Below are 21,605 nucleotides of genomic sequence, written 5' to 3'. Positions count from 1 at the left end.
AATAACACTTGCCCACATCCACTTTCGGTTGGAAGGCTACAGGTCTGGATTAATTTTTGTCTTGACACACTACCCCACAGGACCATTTCAATATCTGGATAAGGTTTTCATTATTTCGTATTCCAAATGTATATGCTTCAGGAAATCTATACTCATTATTAATACCAAATTCAGTGTCGTACGAAACCCACATCCTTCCAGTGATGGCATACTTTGGCCATCGTTGGCAAAAACAAACCATAGGGTTCTTGTTTGTTGTTCCTGGAGTCAATACAGTCCAGATATATACCACTCGTGGAATTTCTGAAGTCCTCAAATTCAAATTCTAACCTCAAAAAACACAAAAGGAATGTGTGCAGGTGTGCCAGTAGAGATGTTAACACTAGTCAGATTTAAAAAAAAAATTTGGAGTACCCAATTATTTTTTTCCAATTAAGGGACAATTTAGTGTGGCCAATCCACCTAACCTGCACATCTTTAGGTTGTGGGGGTGAAACCCACGCAGACATGGGGAGAATGTGCAAACTCCACACGGACAGTGACCCAGGGCCGGGATTCGAACCTGGGATCCTGGAGCTGTGAAGCAACTGTGCTAACTACTGTGCTACTACACTAGTCAGATTTGAGTGTTATGCCCAGACTACAGCAGTTTAATCAGTTGGCTGGACAGTTGGTTTGTGATGCAGAGGGAGACCAGTGGCATGGGTTCAATTCCCGTACCGGCTGATGTTATTCATGATTCTCATTCTTCTCAATCTTGCCCCTCGCCTGTGGTGACCTTCAGGTTAAATCACCATCGGTCAGCTCTCCCCCTCAAAAGGAGAAAGCAGCCTTTGGCCATCTGCGACTATTACGACTTTACTTTACTTTTCACCAGTTAGAGCTTAATGTTAGGCCAGAGTTGATGGTGCAGGGCATCTAACTGCAGCAGTCATTGGTTGAACCCTTGACATCAAAACGTTTGCCCATAAATTTGTTGAAAGTAAGGTCACACTGAGGGAACCTGTGGGCGGGTATCTCCATTCCCGATGGCGATTTCGGAATCGGCGATTGGGCGGAGAATCCCTGTTTACGATGGGATCGGGGATGCCACCTGTTTTCACAGGCTCCGCCCCTCCAAAACGGCATCTTCGAGGAGCAGTTTCAGGTTGGTAGTGCCATGGTGCAGGCCAGCCATGTCCCCAACCACCACAGGGACAACAATAGCCTCAGAGGCTCGCAGAACAGTCTCCGGTGGTGGAGACCAGTAGTGATCCCTCCGGCCCAACGTGAAGCCAACAGGTAGGAGAATACCGGGAGACGGGAGAATCCGGCTTCAAACAGTCCCAGTATATTCAATTTAGGATATTAATATTCTAATATGGTTTACATACAGCGAGGGCATGAACCATATTACATAAGGTGCAGCAGGCTGGGAGCATCACGCACTATTTGGCGGCTGTTGCAGATCCCATTTCAGATCTCTCCCGCTATTCTCCCGACATAGCAAGATTTGCATCAGGCGCAATGCGGCCGGAGCGTCGCCCCCATATCTCAATGACTTCAGTCAAGATCCAGTCACTGCTTTTTGTTGATAAACGTTTGCTTATTGACCAAGTGCGGTAACATGTCAGACCGATGAATGTAGTTGTGACATTTCCGCATACTAAATGAATTTTTAAGAACAAGACCTTTCCTTGACAAGGCTAATTTCCTGGGCACGATTCTCTCAGCCCCGCGCTGGGTTGGAGAATTGCCACAACCGCTACATGCCGCCCCACGCCGGCGCGCGATTCTCTGAGGTGCGGGGAATCGGCACCATTTGCGCCGGCGCATTTGGCGCGGTGCAGGTTGCGGGGCAATATCCACGACCGGGCCGCCGATTCTCCGGGCCGAGCGGCCGCGCGGAAAGGGCAGAGTCCCGCCGGCGCCGTTCACCCCTGATCGCTGCCAGTGGGAACTCTGCGCGAATGGTCGGGGGCGGCCTGTGGCGGGAGGGGGGCTCCGTCCCCGGGGTGGGGCCTCCGATGGGGTGTGGCCCGCAATCGGGGCCCACCGATCAGCGAGCCGCCCTCTGGTTTAGCACAGGGCTAAAGAGCTGGCTTTTAAAGCAGACCAAGACAGGCCAGCAGCATGGTTCAATTCCCGTAACAGCCTCCCTGAACAGGCGCCGGAACGTGGCGACTAGGGGCTTTCCACAATAACTTCATTTGAAGCCTACTTGTGACAATAAGCGATTTTCATTTTCTTTGCATTCTCCCACCCCCCCGGGCTTACTTTGTTGTGCGGCCAGCCCCTGAACCCCCACGCCATGTTGCGTTGAGGCCGGCACGCTGAAGAAGTCCCCCGTGCATGCGCGGGTTGGCACGGCCCAACTACGCATGCACGGGTTCGCATGGCGTGCATTTGGCACCGGGAAGGGAGGCTGGAGTGGTGTGAACCGCTCCAGCGCCGTGCTGGCCCCCGGTTGTCCCCACGCCCGTTTCACGCCATCGTGAAATGTGACGGCGTTCACGACGGCGTGAACATTTCGTCCATTTCGGAGAATCGCGCCCCCTGTTTCTCTGTCAAGATATTTTGGATCCCTTCACAACAGCGAATAAAGGGAATTTAGGGGAGGATTGCATTCTGGTAAAAGAGTCCACCTGATTTTGCAGCCATTTAATTAATGGAAGGACAATTGGCCAGGTTCTCTCACTGACCACCAGTTGAGACCCTTAAATGGGCAATTAATGCCCACCTAAGGGTCTTGTTCCACCTCTGCTGGTGTTCACCCATTAGTGGCGATATAGAGAGAACGTGGCAAAGATTTATCAGACTGATTCCTGGGATGGCAGGACGGACATACGAGGAGAGAGAATTTGGACATTCTGAATTCTCCCTCTATTGACCTGAACAGGCGCCGGAATGTGGCGGCTAGGGGTTTTTCACAGTAAATTAATTGCAGTGTTATTGTAAGCCTACTTGTGACAATAAAGATTATTATTGTATGTTTGCAAGAAGCAGCTAGATATAGCACTTAGGGCGAAGTGGTTCAATCGTTCTAGGGGGAAGGCGGGATTAAGTTATCAAGTTGGATGTCCAGCCATGACCACGATGAATGGCGGAGCAGGCTTGAAGTGTTGAATGGCCTCCTCCTGTTCCTATTTTCCATGTTTCTATGTCACTGTTGTAGGATCAATAGGAATAATGATAGCTCTAACTAAAACTCTACAGTATACTGTAAAAACTAAGTGGTACAGTGGCAGTGCAAGTGAGAAGCTAGTTATATCTTCTTTTAACATTATAGTGAATCTGTATCCGAGCGCATACATATAGGCACTGAATTGTAGACAATTTCATTGAATTTTGGTAGAACCCAGGAGGAGGCCATTTGGACTGCCCTGTCTGTACCAGCTCAGTGGATGCGCAATTTGCCAGGCACCCCTGCCTTCTCCCTGCACAGACAACAACCTAATTCCACTCTGAATACCTCAGTTGAAGCTGCCACTGAGCTCCACTTACAGGGCCCCAGCTGCCTTCTGTAATTTCTAAAACTTTAAATGAACTGTGGAACAGTAAGCTCCTTCCAGCCAGTAGAAATTGAAAATCGTTCAATGTATTAGAACGTGTTTAAACAATTACCACCTTAGTGAAACAGCAGAAGGTTATATATCCCAAGAGCCCCACATCTTGAGTGTAAATTCATTTGCAAGATCACAATGAGAATAATGGCACATCGTTGCTCAATGTTTGGTTCCAACCTGATGTTTTTGTACTGTAATCAGAATAAGAAGATTAATTCATGAAACTGTAATAAAAGTTCAGCCACTTCAATACACAGCCGAAGAATTATGATTGGACAAGCAAGGGACGGAGAACTATAAAGCCAGATCTCTTATCCACTTCCCATTCTGATTTTGACATGTGTTGGAAATTTCTACCTGAATATGTTAATGCATCATTAAAGTTTCAGTGGCATCTTTTCAATAACCACATGATTTTCTGTCATTCCCCATCCAATGTGCCGCCCCCACACCCCTTCCCCAACAAAGATCCAATCCATAGCCTGACCAAATTAAAATGGATAAGGAGGTTTGTCAGGCTGAGGGTTGATTTCGAAAGTGGTCTTCGAGATCCCTGTCTGAGATTGCTGAGCACATTTTGAGGCCATTCCTGAACATTTTTCTTTTGCACCTTTCATAAGGGGGCTTTTCATTCAGGTGGCCAGCTGACAAACCTTGCACACACTGAGCAGAGCCAGGGGAGCAGTGCTTGCACTGACTACAAATCACTGGGAGGCTGTGACATAACAGTATCGCAAATCACTGGAATACAAACTGCAGCCAAAGTCATCCCCGGGCACAGACCTGCCAGTATCTGTGAAGAACAGAAAACAGGACAACCTTTAAATTCTTTGCCTTCAGCTTCTTCCAAAGTGCCAGTGGCAACGTTACCCACATTAATCATGCCACAATGCTCAAGCAAGCAACAGATTTCTTATTTGCTCAAGCAAGTGATTTCCTCTACCTCCCAAGAGATAACAGGCGGCTGAGCAGGCTGTGCAGCTTTACAAAATGGTCAGATTCCCAAAGGTCCTGGAGAATCTCGCTTGCACCCTTGCTCCATTGTCAGTCGATGAACTGAAAGGGGTTCCAACCTCTGGAGTGTTCAGGTTACTGGCAACCATTAGCGCTTCATCCCCTTGCAAAATGATGGCAGTCCCTCAAAGGATGCTGCAGGCCTCTGAATACTGAATGTAATTTCCAACTCGGCACCAGACACTCCAAATCACGACATTTCAAGCTTTGGACACTTGCTGAGATTGCACGAATAGTACTGACCCAGAAGTGTACGTAGGGTCAGCACGCTGCAGTTTGTAGAAGGCTGGAGGCCATTCAGACCATTGTGTCTGTGTCAACTCTTTTCCAAAACAATTTTAAATGAATCCCACCGCTCTGCACTCTTTATAAATCTGCATCTTTCTCTCCTTCAACAGTTGGTATTGTTGAAAATGCAGTAGTCTCTGCTTTTGTCACCCCTGACAGCAAAACGTGTCATTCCCTCGCCCCTCTCATGTGAAGAAAAAAATATTTAACCTCTCTCCTCACTCAGCTGTGATTATTAGTGCCCCATGGAATGTCTCCTTATTAATAGTAAATGCTCTTCAGCAACTTACAAAGGCTCCTGTGTCAGCATCTTCCAAACCCTGAGTGGCAGGAAGCAAAGGGTCAAGGGGTGTTTTTCAAACTGGAAGCCTGTGTCCAGTGGGGTCCCGCAGGGATCGGTGTTGGGCCCTTGCCGTTTGGGGTTTATATGAATGATTTGGATTTGAATGTAGGAGGGTTGACCAGTATGTTCGCGGATGATATGAAAATTGGTGGGGTGATGAAGAGTGAAGAGGATAGCCTTAGATTACAGGAGGATATATATGGACTGATAAGTAGAAAGTGGAATTCAGTATGGATAAGTGTGAGGTGATGCACTTAAGTAAGACAAACAAGGCAAGGTAAGAAATGATGGCTGGCAGGACCCTGGGAGGGATTTGAGGATCAGAGGGACCGTGGTGTGCATTTTCTTACGATCCCGAACCAGATCCTAACAGTTGCTAAGATACAGGACAGAAACCCCAATACTTTATTTAATTTGTAAGACTGGGAGGAAAGAATACTTCACTCCAGGAGTGATTCCGTGGACAAATATGGATATGGTACATTGAAACATGGGCGCCACCTTCCATGCACCAGTCATGCACAGAAATCTCAGAACTTCTCTTCTCGTTGATGGGAACTCCCCAACAGCTTTTGTTTTTGTCTTGTTATGCTCTTGACGTAGCATAAGCTGCTTCCTTGATGTGCACTCCGACAAAGGAAGGTTCAGACTTGGAGATAGCTTTAACACGTTTATTAAAACTGTTAACAATTCTCCTACTCGGATTCGCCTCGACTGTTAATCCTTTTATAGCTACTCAGACTGATGAACCAGTCTGCTACAATCCACGTGGTGGGTGTGATGTTCAATCAACCCTGTGTCTGTACTCACTGAGTGTCTCCACTGGAAAGAGGAAGACCAGTGTGCTGTGTCCTTTATATATGGGTTGGTGTAATGCCTCCCTGTGGTAGTGTCACCTCTGTGTGTATCGTGAATGCCCATTGGTCGTTTCCTACCTTACTGACCTATTGGTTGAATGTCTGTGTGTCATGTCTCTGGTGCTCCCTCTAGTGTCTAGCTAATCTACGTGTACTTACATTAACCTCTTGTGTATTTACAGTGATGCATGTCACCACAGTTTTCACATTCTGTGGAGCCATCTGACCATATTCAATCGTATGGCCTAAGAATCTGACTTCAGCTTTCGCAAATTCACTTTAAGCCAAGTTTATCACCAATCCAGCCTCCTGTAGTCAATCGAAGAATTCCTTTAAATGTTCCAAACACTCCTTCCAGGTCTGACTGGACTCCAGCAAATCTTCAATGTACACAGCACAATTGTTTAATCCAGAAATGACCTTGTTGGTTAATCTTTGGAATGTTGCTGATGCATTTTTCATTCCAAACAGCGTAACTTTAAACTGATACAGACCATTTTGTGTCACAAAAGACAAATCTTCCTTTGCCCTATCTGATAAAGGTACTTGCCAGTATCCTTTGAATATGTCAAGATTGGGAATAAAATTCACTTGTCCCATCTTTTCAACACAGTTTTAGTTGTGAAGAGAGATTGGATAGACTGGGGTTGTTTTTCTTGGAGCATTGGAGCACAGCAAACTAAGGGACGTCATGATTGAGATGTATAAAATTATAAGGGGCATAGATAAAGTAGATGGGGAGCAACCTTTCCTCTTGGTGGAGGAATCAATGACCGGGGACATGGATTTATGGTAAGGGGCAGGAGGTTTAAGCGGATGTGAGGAAAAACGTTTTCACCCAAAGAGAGTCTGGAATTCGCTGCCTGAAAGAGTGGTGGAGACAGAGACCCTCATAACATTTAAGAAGTATTTAGATGTGCATTTGCGTTGCCAAGGCACACAAGGCTATGGACCAAGTGCAGGAAAACTGGTGGTTGTTTTTGACCAGCTCAGACGCGTAGGGCCAAAGGGCCTTTTCTGTGCTGGAGACCTCTGTGATTAAAACTACCATCTACAATTTGCCTTCCAAGCCACACACCATCCTGACTTGGAATTACAGCACTGTTCCTTCAGTGGAGTTGGGTCAAAATCCTGGCATTCCCTTCCTAATGGTGCTGTGGGTATAAATACACCTCAGGGACCTTCCCGGTTCAAGATGGCGGCTCATCACCACTTTCTCAAGAGCAATTAGAAAGGGGCAACAAATACGCATATCCGATTATCTCGCATTTTTGTAACTGTTGTTTCTCACCTTTGAAACTATCCTACTCTTTTCCTACGGCCCCACTTCCAGATCAACAAAACCAAGATCCAGATTGTTTTATGCTTTTAAATGTTCACAGGTTGAGAATGTTTTGAAAGCTTAAAAAATTGTTTTGGCTTTGCACTTTGAAGCAAGTCAAGATTAATTGGTGCATTAGTGACTTCAGTGCATAAGATTAGGACAATATTTGATGACACAGAAGTAACAGATATGTTGCACTCACCTAATTTAAGGACTATTACAGCTCGTTGTACCAACGTATTTAATTTTGAATTACTAGAATTATTGTACAAACCAATACTCCAAAACAGCATTAAGGGCAATGAGCTTTCCCCAGGAAATTAGATTTTCTTTTTAAGAAATATTTCAAGGAAGATTTTTATTGCCTGTTGTTTTATAATTCTCCTATTGTGTCATTTTCGGAAGCCAAGACCACCATTTCCCAAATTTAACGCTGACGCTGGTGCAAGTATAATTTGATTCCAGTATTTTGTCTTCCCAGCTGGAAGCTCTTGTGAATTATTCATCAGCTAAGGAATACAGAGTCTAGGCAATTCAAGTTTGAAATGCCTTTCACATCCAAGTACAATGTTTTTTGCAGGTGAGAAAGACCGGGTATTAGTTAGAGACAGAAGCAACATTTCCGTTACTGAAAACTACATTTTTATTGTATATTTACACTATCATTAGCCCCACCCCTGTTTTCAGTGGGCAGGAGTTGCGGAAGAGCAGAGAATTGAGGGAGAGTCCCTAAACAGTTTTGACGCCGGCAGGATTTCCCCATTTGATTGTCCCCAATTCCCACCAATGATGTAATGGGGTTCCTGACATGAATAGGTGGGAACCCCATTATCAGATAGTGACATAAATTTAGTGGGCCTTCCTGCTGTATCGTTCCCCCCCCCCCCCCATGTTGGGATTCGTGCCCTCTCCAACCTGGTAGCGTGACGTAACGCCAGCGGGCTTCTGTTGGGGAGGTTGGTGGAGTGGGAGGTTCTGATGGGAGGTGCAGGGGCCGTAGCCGCGGAGGGGGAGGGCTGCTCAGACATGTTGCTGACGGGGACCCCCCCGCCAACGTGACATCGTGGAACCCTCCTCCTGGTGTTTGTTCAGCAAAGTGTTTAAAAATATGACGGGAAAGGGCGGCAGTGCAGCTGACGGGGCTACACCCCACTTTTCCCGCTTGAGTCACACCTTATCAAAAAGTAGCAAAATTCCACCCTGTACATGTGTTTAAAATTGCACATTGTGGTTCTGAAGCTCAGTGGGAGTCATTTTGGCTGAACGCTTAATATGTTAGAGGGGTGAACAAGATGGCAGTCTTGAATTGCAACATTGGTTTAGCCCGCGTTTAATGCATGACACAGGGTGGAATTCTCCCAAGCCCCCCATTAGCGGGTTCACAGAATCATAGAATTTACAGTACAGAAGGAGGCCATTCGGCCCATCGAGTCTGCACCGGCTCTTACAAAGAGCACCCTACTCAAGCCCACGTAACTGCCCTATCCCCAGTAGCCCCCACTTAACCTTTTTGGACACTAAGGGCAATTTAGCATGGCTAATGCACCTAACCCGCACATTTTTGGACTGTGGGAGCACCCGGAGGAAACCCACGCAGACACGGGGAGAAAGTGCAGACTCCGCACAGACAGTGACCCAGCCAGGAATCGAACCTGGGACCCTGGAGCTGTGAAGTAACTGTGATAACTGCTATGCTACCGTGCTGCCCTGAAAGGCTTTGATGGTGGGGAGGGGGGACGGTCACAAAAATCAGTTTTACACCAGCGTGAATTTCCAACGGGATCGTCTATTGGTTCCCACCATGGCGGATCGGAAAACCAGCTGGAAGCCAACATGAAGCTGAGTTGCATCCCTCTAATCAGATGCAGGTGAAGGTCCAACCATCCTTGCCTCATTTTCCTTGGCACCAGCCAAGAAACATGCCAACGCGAAGTCCGTTTGGAACAATGTGGCCTTCAGATGTCAGGACTCACCTGTAAAATGCCTGGGGCTGTCTCCGGAGTATAGGATGGAGGCCCCCAGCAGCCCTGGGCGCAGGAACACCACAGCAGTGGGTGAAGCATCTGCAGAAGGGCCGGCCAGATTCTGTATCCTGGAGTGGATCCATCTTCTAGCTTCAAAATGGAAGTTCCTTCATTCTTAGGAGGTCTATCTACTGGACTCAGAATATTCCTGGAGATTCATTTTCAGGAGGTCCTCCATCTTTCTACAATGGTGGGTCCGTGATGTTGAGCGTCTTTTCTGCGCACCGTCAAGCCTGCCTGGCCAGCCACAAAATATGGCGCAAAACACTCGGTTGCATAGCTAATGAGGTCCAAACCAGAATATATGTTGTGTCCTCCCGCGGCCTCCAATGTGGGAAATACTCCACCTTCCCGCCCCCACCATGGGATTTCGTCTCTAGATTGGAGAATTCCACCCACTATTTTGAGGTTGGAGACACCTGGAGGGTTGTTAAGGTGTTGATTGACAATTAAAGTGCCTGCTGGTGCTCATTAAAGAGGTTTCACACCAATTTGGTGGACAACGCGTCATTTAACAACCAGTCCTAACAAGGACAGCTGAGCAGGAGTAAACCAGTTATTGCTGAGAATTTTAAGTGCTGCTTAAAGAAAGGTCTATCACCTTTTACTGTTCCTTCGCTGCTGCAAGTTTGAAGGGGACTTTGAAATTTCCTGGGATACTGAAGGACCTGCAGCCTAGCATGAGACAGTGGCAGGAGGGTGAGGTGGACTCCTACCCCAAGACTACCACGACCTTCAGTTCTCTCGGCCATATCGGCAGCTGGAGCTGGGTGCTCTACGATGCCTTGATGCTAGCCCCCAGCCAAACACAGTTTTACACCATTTTTTCTATTGTAAAACGCCACCGTTGCCACCCTGGTGTGGGGACATAGCCTCAAAATCGGAGAATCCAGCCCTCAGATTTTCAAACAGGAGTGTCTGTACAGCATCAACTTGAAATAACTCCCAACATATAGTCTGCAATTACACTCATGGAATCTCCCACCATTAACATCCTGAGAGTTAGCATTGACCAAAGCTTTAACGGGACCAACCACATAAATCCTTCTCCCTCAGGTACCATACCTTTAGAGGGCATTGGCGACCATGGACTTCCATTGGATTGGTCCTGGATTGTGCTTGGCAAAGTACTGCAGTGGTTTGCCATTGCCTTCTGCAGACCTTCCATTGGGCATTAGGTAAGGATCTACAGGGGTCGGTTAGCTCAGTTGGCTGGGGGCTGGTTTGAGATGCGGAGCAACAGCGTGGGTTCACTTCCTGTACCAGCTGTGGTTATTCATGAAGGCCCCGTCTTTTCAACCTTGCCCCTCGTCTGAGGTATGGTGACCCTCAGGTTAAATCACCACCAGTCAGCTCTCAAAGGGAGAGAGCAGCCTATGGTCCTCTGGAACTTTGTAGCAACATTTACATTTTACATGCTGATAATCAACCTAAACGCACACATCTTGGCCATTAAGTCCTGAAATGGAACTTGTAGCCCCCATCTGGCCGAGAGGTAGGGACACCCCCCAGTGCACTACATAACCTCCTAATCACAGAAATATTGTTGCGACATAATGACTCGGTTAGAATTTGGAAATGCTGCAATGAGTAAACCAATTCCTGACTCCCCAAAGCCTGTCCAACTACAGGCACAAGTCAACACTCTGGACAAAAGCAGCACCAGCTATAATCAAGAGACTCAACACCATCGAGGACAAAGCAACTCACTTGATCGGGATCCATATTGCTGATTTGGTGCCGAGATAAATTCCCTCCTTAAATAACGAGAGCAGCGTTCTACCATCACCTGCTGCACCCCACCCCCCACCACCTCCATCCCGAGTGCTATTTAAATAGATCACTTATGGAACTTAAAAATAAGGTGCAGTTGACAGACCTTTGGTGCTGCAGGGCGAGTTCAAGTATGTGCTACACAAACTCTTTGAGTCAAAGGGCTGGACGTTTACATGGACTGGACTGGATTTTGAATGTCTCAGAGCTGAAAAATTGCTCTCAGTCTTGGGGCCTATAGTTGGACGGCAACATGCCATGGAGTTGAAGCAGAGAGGGGAAACTGCTCACAGAGAGAGGAGGAGGGCAGTACGCCATACCCACCAATATCTTTAGAATACTGCCAAGGGGAAGTATCTGGGTTAGCAACACTTCCCTAAAGAGGTGGGCGCTGAACTGTGAAACAGGTGCGAAGCAGGTTGAGGATGGCGCTGCCAGTTGCCATCGAGGTCACCATCACCCCCAATTTCTACACCTCAGGATTCTTTGAGACTGGAACTGCCAACACCTCTTAGTTCACCATGCATCCTTGCAACAGGGAGGCCACAGAGACCTGGAAAGGAAAGAGAGGGGAATTAATTGTTTCCTCTCCAAGCATAGAGAAGCAGGAGGAGCAAATGTTTTTTTCCACCGTATATGGGCATCACTGGGAGGCCAATATTTATCGCCTTTCCCGAACTGCCCTTGAGAAGGTGATGATAAGCCACCTTCTTGAAGGGTTGCAGGCCATACAGTGTTATGAACGGACAATCCAGGATTTTGTCCAGGCGGCAGTGAAGGAATGGCGATATAATTACAAGTCAGGATGGGTTGTGACTTGGGGGGGGGGGGGGCGGGGGTACTGCAGATGGTGGTGTTTCCATGTATCTGCTGCCCTTGTCTTTCTGGGTCAGCTTTGCCAACCTTTTCCTTCATGTGGACCATAGATTATTATCAAATATTTTGCGGACCACAAAATACACAAGCCATTTTAAATATTATTTTTTAAATAATCCATCGCTGACAGGAGTCATACTTGTATATCAACGGGTATTAAAAGCACAACTATTTCTAATATTTTATGATGCATACTTACAAATACATTGCAGATGATATTAGACAAGAACATTTGTGAAGCAAATTACATTGCTGATAATAATGTAACATTGATTATGCTACATACAAAGTACACGTAATTTCAATATTCTTTCCATGGACCACCAGCAGTGCTCTCGGAGACCACAAGTTGAGAACTACTGTTGTAGCTGACAGAGGCTGTGGGCTTGGAAAGTGCTGTCAAAGATGCCTCAGTGATGTATTGCATGCATCTGGTATATAATACACACTGCTGCCTCTGTACATCAGTGCGGAGGAAGTGACTGTTTAAGTTATTGGAAGGGGTGTTGACAAAGCGGCCTATTTTGTCCTGGATGGTGTCAAGCTTCTTGAACATTGCTGAATCCACATTCATCCAGACAAGTGGAGAATAGTCCATCACACTCCTGACTTGTGCCTTGTACATCGTGAAAAGGTTGTGAGGCATCAGAAGGTGAGTTACTCGCTGCAGGATTCCCACACATTAACCTACTCTACTGCTTAAACAGTATTTAAGTGGCTTGTCCTGTTTAGTTTCTAGTCAATGGTAACACCCCCCCCCCCTCCCCCCCCCCCAACAAGCTGTTGATAACTGAGGAATTCAGTGATGCCTTTGAATACTTCAGGTAATAATCTTTATTAATGTCACAAGTAGGCGTACATGAACACTGCAATGAAGTTACTGTGAAAGTCCCCTAGTCGCCACTCTACATCGCCTGTTCGGGTACACCGAGGGAGAATTCAGAATGTCCAATTCATCTAACAAGCACATCTTTCGGGACGAAACCAGAGCACCCGGAGGAAACCCACGCTGACACGGGGAGAATGTGAAGACTCCACACAGACAGTGACCCAAGCGGGAATCAGGGGCTCAATTGTCCGCCGGCGGGAGCTCTGCTTTGCCGGCAGCCCAGGGGTTTCCTAACAGCGTGGTGCAGCCCCACAATGGGAAACCCCATTGACCTGCCGGCGTAACAGAGCATCCCGCCAGCGGGGTGAAAGAGAAATGTGTCATGGTGGGGCGGATATTCCAGCCCCAAATCCAACATTGTGTTTCTGTGCAGTGTTTCCCTGGTATTCCTGTGCAGAGTTACCCTGGTGTTTCCGTGCAGAGTTACCCTTGTGTTTCTGTGCAGAGTTACCCTGGTATTTCTGTGCAGAGTTACCTCTGTACTTCTGTGCAGAGTTACCTCTGTATTTCTGTGCAGTGTTTCCCTGCTATTTCTGTGCAGAGTTACCCCGGTATTTCTGTGCAGTGTTTTCCCGGTGTTTCTGTGCAGAGTTACCCCGGTATTTCTGTGCAGCGTTACCCTGGTGTTTCTGTGCAGTTACCCTGGTGTTTCTCTGCAGTGTTTCCCCAGTTTTTCTGTACAGAGTTACCCTGGTGTTTCTGTGCAGTGTTTCCCCACTGTTTCTGTACAGAGTTACCCTGGTATTTCTGTGCAGAGTTACCCTGGTGTTTCTGTGCAGTTACCCTGGTTTTTCTCTGCAGTGTTTCCCCAGTTTTTCTGTGCAGAGTTACCCTGGTATTTCTGTGCAGTGTTTCCCCACTGTTTCTGTACAGAGTTACCCTGGTATTTCTGTGCAGAGTTACCCTGGTGTTTCTGTGCAGTTACCCTGCTTTTTCTCTGCAGTGTTTCCCCAGTTTTTCTGTGCAGAGTTACCCTGGTATTTCTGTGCAGTTACCCTGGTGTTTCTGTGCAGAGTTACCCTGGTATTTCTGTGCAGTGTTTCCCCACTGTTTCTGTACAGAGTTACCCTGGTGTTTCTTGTCCTGTTACACTGGTGCCTGCAGCATGGCTGGTAGAAAGCTGCTGTCGTACTGTGTTGAAGACAGCCAGCTGACTTTCAGGTAACTATGAACAACTCTGGACTTTGAATGTCCTGCTCTGGGCTGTACCACCCTTGGCATTGTGGGCAGCAGTGAGGGCTGTGTCTCTGACAGGCAACTGCAGAGGCACTGACAGAGCGTGAATGTTGTCATAATGAGAGGGGGTTTATGGTCCCCAGAGCCACTGCCACATATCCTGTCTGAGACATGTACAATCCCGGTAATCCGCTGGAACATAGATTGAGAGCTGCTGATCGAACGAAAGGTGGCTGATCCTGCAAGCCCCTTTGAACACTGCATGGCATTGTGTGCTGCCCGCCACCACATTGATCACGTGCAGGGTACTCTCACATCTCAATCCCCGCAACTGCAAATGGGCCTTGTCCAATTCTTGGTCCTTAAATCAGGATTGACACTTCACGACAGTTAAACTCTATGCAGTTTGTGTCAAACCCCGGGTTGTTAGATGCCCTTGAGGATGCTGGAGACAGGAAAAGTCTCGCACCACTGAATAACGAGGTCACGTTGGAACCTGACTCTGAATTTATATTGTTACTTTAGCATCTCCATGAAGTGGAAATGCTTTACACTTTACAGCCTAGTAAGAACGACAGTATCAGTGCACGTATAGGTTTTTTCATATAATAGAGAAACGGAAGACTGCTGCAGTATTCCAAGAATATTTGGGGTACTTCAGTCAAATATTTGATGCGCAGTAAAGTTGAAGGTGTAGCAGTCTGCATGAATTGCAATAAATATTACTAAATGTGCTCATTCACAGGGAGTCATTGCACAGGTGTATAGAAAGAGGAAGCTGTGCTTACGAACAATATTGCAGATGAATTGTGCCCACGGTCATCCAGAAGCACTGTAGGTTTATCGGGTATTTGCAATGCATAGAGTTTCAACTGTGTAGCAATACCTACTGAAGAGGTTGTTGCATTGTGCCCCTGCAAGCACACTGTATATTATAGAGCCTATTCACATAGAAAGAGAATAATATGGGAGGCTATGTAAATATCGGGGCTTAGTTATACTGCAGCTTTTCGGCTCATGTGTAACATAAGGTTCATTGCTTCAGTTAACAATCTGCAGTATTGTAACTTAAGAGGAAGGTCGCTCATTCAGTAATGCTTTAAATTCTGCCATGTGATCTGAGTTCCTCTGGAGGAGTTACCTCCTATCTCTTCCAACTTTGCACCTGCCGCAGTTAAAAAGTTCAACCCACCTTTTGGATTCCAACATTTTTAGTCGCAGTAGCCCAACTGCCCCTGTGGAATCGTCAGCCGCATTTCGGAGGCCAACCAGCAGAGCTCTATAGAAACACCTGACCAGAGAGCGTAACTAGCAGCATAAATCATTACTTCCAGTTCCCCATCGCGTCAAGCAGTCCAGATTGCAAACCGATACTAGCAATAAAATGTCAAACAAGACTTGCTGCAGACTTTTCTGAATGAATTACGCACTTGTATTAATCACAATTAGCTATTTTAAAAAAAGCTACTGATGCATTCGTTCTCAAAATAACATTGGAGATGAAAACTGATTACTGTAGTGTAGAACACTCAACACCATTTTATCACACACTGTCCTACAAATATGAGTTATTAATATTTGTGGTTGCGTAATATATGCCAGCTGGATTCATGGTGAAGTTCTATTTCTAAAAGGGCATTGAAAAAAGTCAACTGAAATTGAGCACTTTACTGTTCCCAATTCAAAGATGTTTTAAAAGTGCTTCCCATGCATTCAGAATATTCTGAGGCTCTTGCCAGTCAATGTCCAACTGCTGTTCTTCAGTTGATACACATGACAGCAAGATTCCACCAGCAGCAACAATCAGCTTTGTTTTTAAAAAAATATTCATGGGATGTGGGCAACAAATGCTTGCCTTTGAATGGCGTGGCTTGCTAGGCCATTTTTAAGAGTTAACCACACTTTTGTGGGTCTGGAGTCACATGTAGGTCCGGCCAGATCGCACCAGGTGAGGCCGGCAGATTTCCTTCCCTAAAGGACATCAATGAACCTGATGGGTTTTGCCGACGATTGACAATGGTTTTGTGATCATCGTTAGACATTTAATTCCAGATTTATTTCTCAATTGAATTCAAATTGCACCATCTGCCATGGTGGGACTCAAACCTGGGTCCCCAGAGCATAAATTGGATCTCTGGATCACTAGCCCAGTGGCAATACCACTACTCCACTGCCTTCCACATACTGGTGGTGTTGGTTGAGAGGAAATTGGTGCGAGAATGCTGGGAGAATTCCCTGCTCCTCTTTGAATAATGCAATAGAGGATGCAATCGAACCACCTCCTCTTGCCCAACTCGGTGATGCGACGAGGCTGTTAAATCTCGCAAAAGGTCTCTCGCAAGATTTGCGATACTCGGAACCATCTTGCGAGATGGCGCAATCTGGATCTCATACTCAGCTCGTCAGTGCAGGAAGTGAGGTAAGTGCGGCCTTGGTGGGGCGTTCCTCGCCGACACCAAAAGAAAACAGCCCCATTTTGTTATATTACAGATATGTAATATATATATATTAGTCATTTGTCTTGCCAAGTTGTATTTAACTTGATGATAAACAGTCGAAGTCTTCCAGTTGATGACAAATTATTTATTGAATAACAAAATAATATTTTTGTGAATTCTTCTTGTGAATTAACTAAGATTAGATTAAATTAACAATTAATGTAATACCTATACTCTGAGCTGGTCACTTCTATCCTCTAGTTGCAATACACACACACTAACACTAAGAAAGAGCGGGAAACTCCTTATATAGTTCCTGTTAGTGTTGCCATCTGGTGATCATGTGACTGTACTGACAGCACATTAAGTAATCATGTATTAACATATACAGAGATCACTACACATTTGATAATGGGGTTGTTTCGGCATTGCAGGCACTGGGAAATACCCCACTATTTGCGTCCAAAATGGGACTCTGCTTTTTGGCCGTTAATTCACGGCTATAATCCTTTATGTCCACCTGAACACTTAGACAGGGCAATATGCTATCTAAAAGGCACTACATGTATCTAAAATACGTAGAAGTTACAGCACTTGAACCAGCCTTTAAGCGCTTCATGTAAACAGATATCTCAAATGAAATTTATCCACCCTGTTTCCAAATCCCCGATGGCGGAATGGGCGAGCTATGCAAAACACCGTAGACATCAGAGGGACCGGAAGATCTCACTGATGACCAGCGGTGAATTCCATCGGAAAACACCATCGGTGGCCTGGAAAATCCTGCCCTATTTCTTCTCGCTATTCTCACAGGCTTATGAACCTGAGGTCCTGCTGTCAATATCTTCAAATCAATTTGAATTTGCTGTCCTCCCTCTAGTTGCCTTAATCTTCTTTAGTCATCTCCCATATGGTACCCTGTCAAAGGCTTCCCTGGGGTCCTTATGCTAGATGTTCAAAATTATCCCCATGGGCCAGCCTGTACCCTCCTCAAAGAATTCTGGCTGGGATTCTCCCTTTCGGGGACTAAATCCCCACGCCGGCAAGAAAACCGGCGCCAACGACTCCGGCATCAACGGGCCCCTCAAGGTAAGTAATTCTCACTTGTCTAGGGGGCTAGGTGGATGCCAGAGGGGTTGGCGCCGCTCCAGCCAGCGGCGAGGACTGCGTCCGCCGACTGACCTGCCAGGTCCCCCCCCCCAAGGACTGCGTCCGCCGACTTACCTGCCAGGTCCCGCCGTGTGGGACCATATGTAACCCACGCCGGTGGGACTGGCCAAAAATGGATGGCTGCTCGAATCGCCGGGGGGCTGATGCCAATAACCCACGACCGGCGTGGCGGGAATTCTGCCCCTGCCCGAAAAACAGCGGCGGAGAATACAGCAGCCAGCGGCGGGGCGGGATTCGCGCAGCCCCCTGGCGATTCTCCGACCTGGTGGGGGGGTTGGAGAATCCCACCCTCTGAGTTTTGTCGAGCTCTTTTGAAATCCATGTAGACTGCTTCTACTTTCTCTTTATTTACGTGGTTATTTCAACTTTGGTTAAAGACTCTGATTTTTGTTTCTAACACAAAGAGTAAGTTAACTGGTCCAGAACCATCTAGGTTAGCGCGGTCTCTCTTTTTAAAAATGGTACTACATTGACAACTGTAGAATCCTCTGGCTAATATTGACATGCAATAAAGCCCTGAAATTATTTTTTTCTATCGACCCTGCAGTTACTATTTCTTAACTCCTTCACCATTCTATGATGTTTCCTGCCATAACTTGGTGTTTGGCCTTCTCTAAACTTGGCAAAGTTATTTAAAACATTTCATTTGATCCATCATAATATTGGTCTGACAATGAAGTCTAGTGCCACATTGATGTTTTGTTGTAGATATTAATGTTCAAATCTTCAGTGAGGCTTAAACCCAAAATCTAGCCATTTGGGTAGAAGTGTTGACACTGATTCAAGCTGAAACGTGTACGTTCATAGAATCATAGAATCCCCACAGTGCAAAAGGAGGCCATTTGGCCCATTGAGTCTGCATTGACTCTCTGAAAGAGCACCCTATCTCGGCCCACGCTCCCATCCTATTCCCGTAACACAGTAACCCTGCCCAACCTTTTGGACACTAAGGGGCAATTTTAAGCAGGGCCAATCCACTTAACCTGCACATCTTTGGACTGTGGGAGTGAAACCGGAGCACCTGGAGGAAACCCATGCAGACACAGGGAGAAGGTGCAAACTCCACACCGACTGGAATTGAATCCGGTTCCCTGCCGCTGTGAGCAACCAGTGCTAACCACTATGCTACCATGCCACCCATAATTTATGCTGTAATTATTGACCACTTATAGTTTGTGCTGAAAGAAAAGGGATTGTGCATTATAATGAAACACAGATTTATGAACTACATGAGGTATTGATGCTGTGTAGTTGCAAATTACAAAATTGTACTTATACCTGAACTCCGAGGCACAGCTTTTTTAATGGTTTTATTAACATTGTTTTTCTTGTCTATTGTGTTATTTTTCAGTTCAATCTACAAATGGCTCAGTGGGAGAAGTATCGGTCCATGTGGATCTCTTCACACATCCTGGAACAGGGGAGCACAAAGTCACAGTTAAAAGTAAGTACCGCAACAATCCAGGAATGTGCTCTGAATATTATACACCAGGCAAATCGGTGTGAGACAAATGTTGTGACAATTTGTGGCATTTTGATTTTCCTTTGCAGTTGTTGCGGTCAATGAGCTGAGCTGGCAAACAACTGCCATGTTCCGGCCTTTTGTGGAAATTCACGTGGTTGGACCAAACCTCAGTGACAAGAAAAGAAAATTCGCCACCAAGACAAAAAACAACGCTTGGTCCCCGAAATACAACGAAACATTTCACTTGTAAGTGATCATGTGAATTCTGTCTACTTGTTTCCTGAAGCTACTTACACAATAGAGTCATACAGCACAGAAAGAGGCCCATCCTGTCTATGTCAGCCATCAAGCACCTATTTGTCCCATTTTCCAGCACTCCGTCGTAGCTTTGTATGCTAGGGTGTTTCAAGTGCTCATCTAAATACTTCTTAAGTGTTGTGAGCGGACGCATTATGGGTGGGATGTTACTTCTGGAGAATGGACAATTTCCAATACAAGTTTAATGGGCACTGTAGCCTCTGGTTGTAATTCAGCTGGTTGCAGATTGGAGCCCTTTGGGTAATGGAACATTGGGGGAGGTGAAAAAAAAAGAACTGGCCAAGTTTTCATGGTGACTCTTAATATGCCATCAAGGACTGAGAGTGTATTGTCTGACAGCTGATAGAATAAGTGCAACTGCAAAGAACATCGACCTGGGGATACATGAGGGGAGTAGGAGAAATCAAGAGGGGGAGATGGGAAAGATCTCCATACTAAACTAAATGTCTGTTTTGCTTCCAGCATCCTGAGTAATGAGAATGGCCCCGAGTCCTATGAGCTTCACATCTCTGTGAAAGACTACTGCTTTGCCAGGGAAGACCGGATTATAGGAATGACAGTCATCCAGTTAAAGGACGTAGTGGAGAGAGGGAGCTGCGCATCATGGTATGCACTGATCAAAAATGTTTACATGGATGAAACTGGACTGACAATTCTGAGAATACTCTCACAGAGGACCAATGATGAAGTGGCCAAAGAATTTGTACGCCTCAAATCAGATACCAGATCCACTGAAGAAACCACATAAAATGAAGCAGAAGAGATAGACAGCAAGGAAGCATAAGTTGAAGTTATCTTTTGTGCATGTCTGTTTAAATGTGTGGGTATGTTTATCTGAATATGTGCAGGTGTGCGCAGATAATTATAAAGTACTTCAGCCCATAATTATGGTGATGAAATGGGGAGTACTGAAATACTGGTCTCTCAGACAGCTAATTGTTCTGATAAAGTGCCAAATCAAGATTACCCAAGGGAATTTTTCCTGGTATTTTGTTTTTTTTTCAATTTGCTAAATGATTGAATTCTCGTACTAAATTGCTGTTCTGTAGTTTTTACTCAAGTATTTGTTGGTCCCTCATTTGTGGCAGGCATTGTCTTTATCTCTGTGATGTTGGGCTGTAACTATCCAGCGCATGTTAGTGTAACTCAGCTAAGTTACATCCTGAAACTTACTCGTATATTTTACATTTTTGTCAATTGCATCTGGTTATTTTTCTCCACACCTATTAAGACATTTATATTGAAATAGATGATTATCACACCTACATAGCTTATAATCTTTTCATAATTGATTGAACAAAAAACATTCTTCCTACCCTTTTCAAAGGTGCAAACAACTAACATTAGCTTCATTGAATTTTTCTGACATATCACTGTGAAGATGATGCTTAGCTGACATTGTAACCACTTTTCTTAAAAAGGAACAGCTCACAAGCAAACTGGCATTGTTCATTTTCAAAAGTTGCCAAAGGGATCTACGGTCCATTCAACACTTTTTTATGCCACATTAAGAGGCCACATGTTTACAGAGCTACGGGCTGTTTTGGTGATTTGAATAGAAGAGAAATTACTATGTTTCTGATAAAGAGTGAAGCTGTTTCTATTTTCGATGATGCGCTTGTATACTGTTGCTTTATAAGATTGTACTATTGGTTCGGCTGTAACCCCATTGTTTCAACATTTCCAACAATTGGTAATTATGCAACATTCATATGTATTGCACTGATGTTGAAATTAATGTCATGTAAATATATTTAGTGAACAATTGTACAATAAAGTATTGGAAGATTCCTCTTTTGTGTCAAGCCACATGGTTGCTGAAAATATGTGCGGCATTTCGAACTCAAATCATTTTTCGGGCTAAGTTGCAGTGTGGAGGAAAAATGTGTTCAGATACTGTGGCAACTCGAATGCTCACTGCTATGCCGAACATAAGATTGGGCTGGATTTTCAATGCCCCACACCCCCGTCCCGGCCTCAAGGAAACCTGCAGTGGCCGGGGTTCATCGTCGGCAGGACTAGAATAAATTTCCAGTTGTGGCAGTACGTTTTAAGATTGCTTTATATTAGCACTAGTCAAATAGTGTACTAAGTTTAACACAATG

The 21,605-nt window shown here is 45.6% G+C and overlaps 1 protein-coding gene across 6 annotated transcripts in view; it reads left to right on the top strand.

Moving 5' to 3' along the window:
• The window catches only part of LOC119974369 (protein unc-13 homolog C-like), a 532,106-nt gene extending 510,801 nt beyond the window's left edge, over positions 1-21,305 (top strand). For 5 of the 6 annotated variants that reach the window (XM_038813153.1, XM_038813157.1, XM_038813155.1 and 2 more), the window contains 3 exons: positions 19,069-19,161; positions 19,269-19,428; positions 19,963-21,305. In XM_038813153.1, the coding sequence (XP_038669081.1) occupies positions 19,069-19,161; positions 19,269-19,428; positions 19,963-20,248 (539 nt within the window). In that variant the 3' untranslated portion in view covers positions 20,249-21,305. The remainder of the gene's footprint in view (positions 1-19,068; positions 19,162-19,268; positions 19,429-19,962) is intronic. The other variant, XM_038813156.1, reaches the window with a different exon arrangement.
• The last annotated feature ends 300 nt before the right edge of the window (positions 21,306-21,605 follow it).

The sequence above is a fragment of the Scyliorhinus canicula genome, chromosome 12 (genome assembly GCF_902713615.1).
Source record: "Scyliorhinus canicula chromosome 12, sScyCan1.1, whole genome shotgun sequence".
Lineage (NCBI taxonomy): Eukaryota > Metazoa > Chordata > Chondrichthyes > Carcharhiniformes > Scyliorhinidae > Scyliorhinus > Scyliorhinus canicula.
Note: the sequence above shows the minus strand (reverse complement) of the source record. Positions and strands in the feature narration are given on the sequence as shown.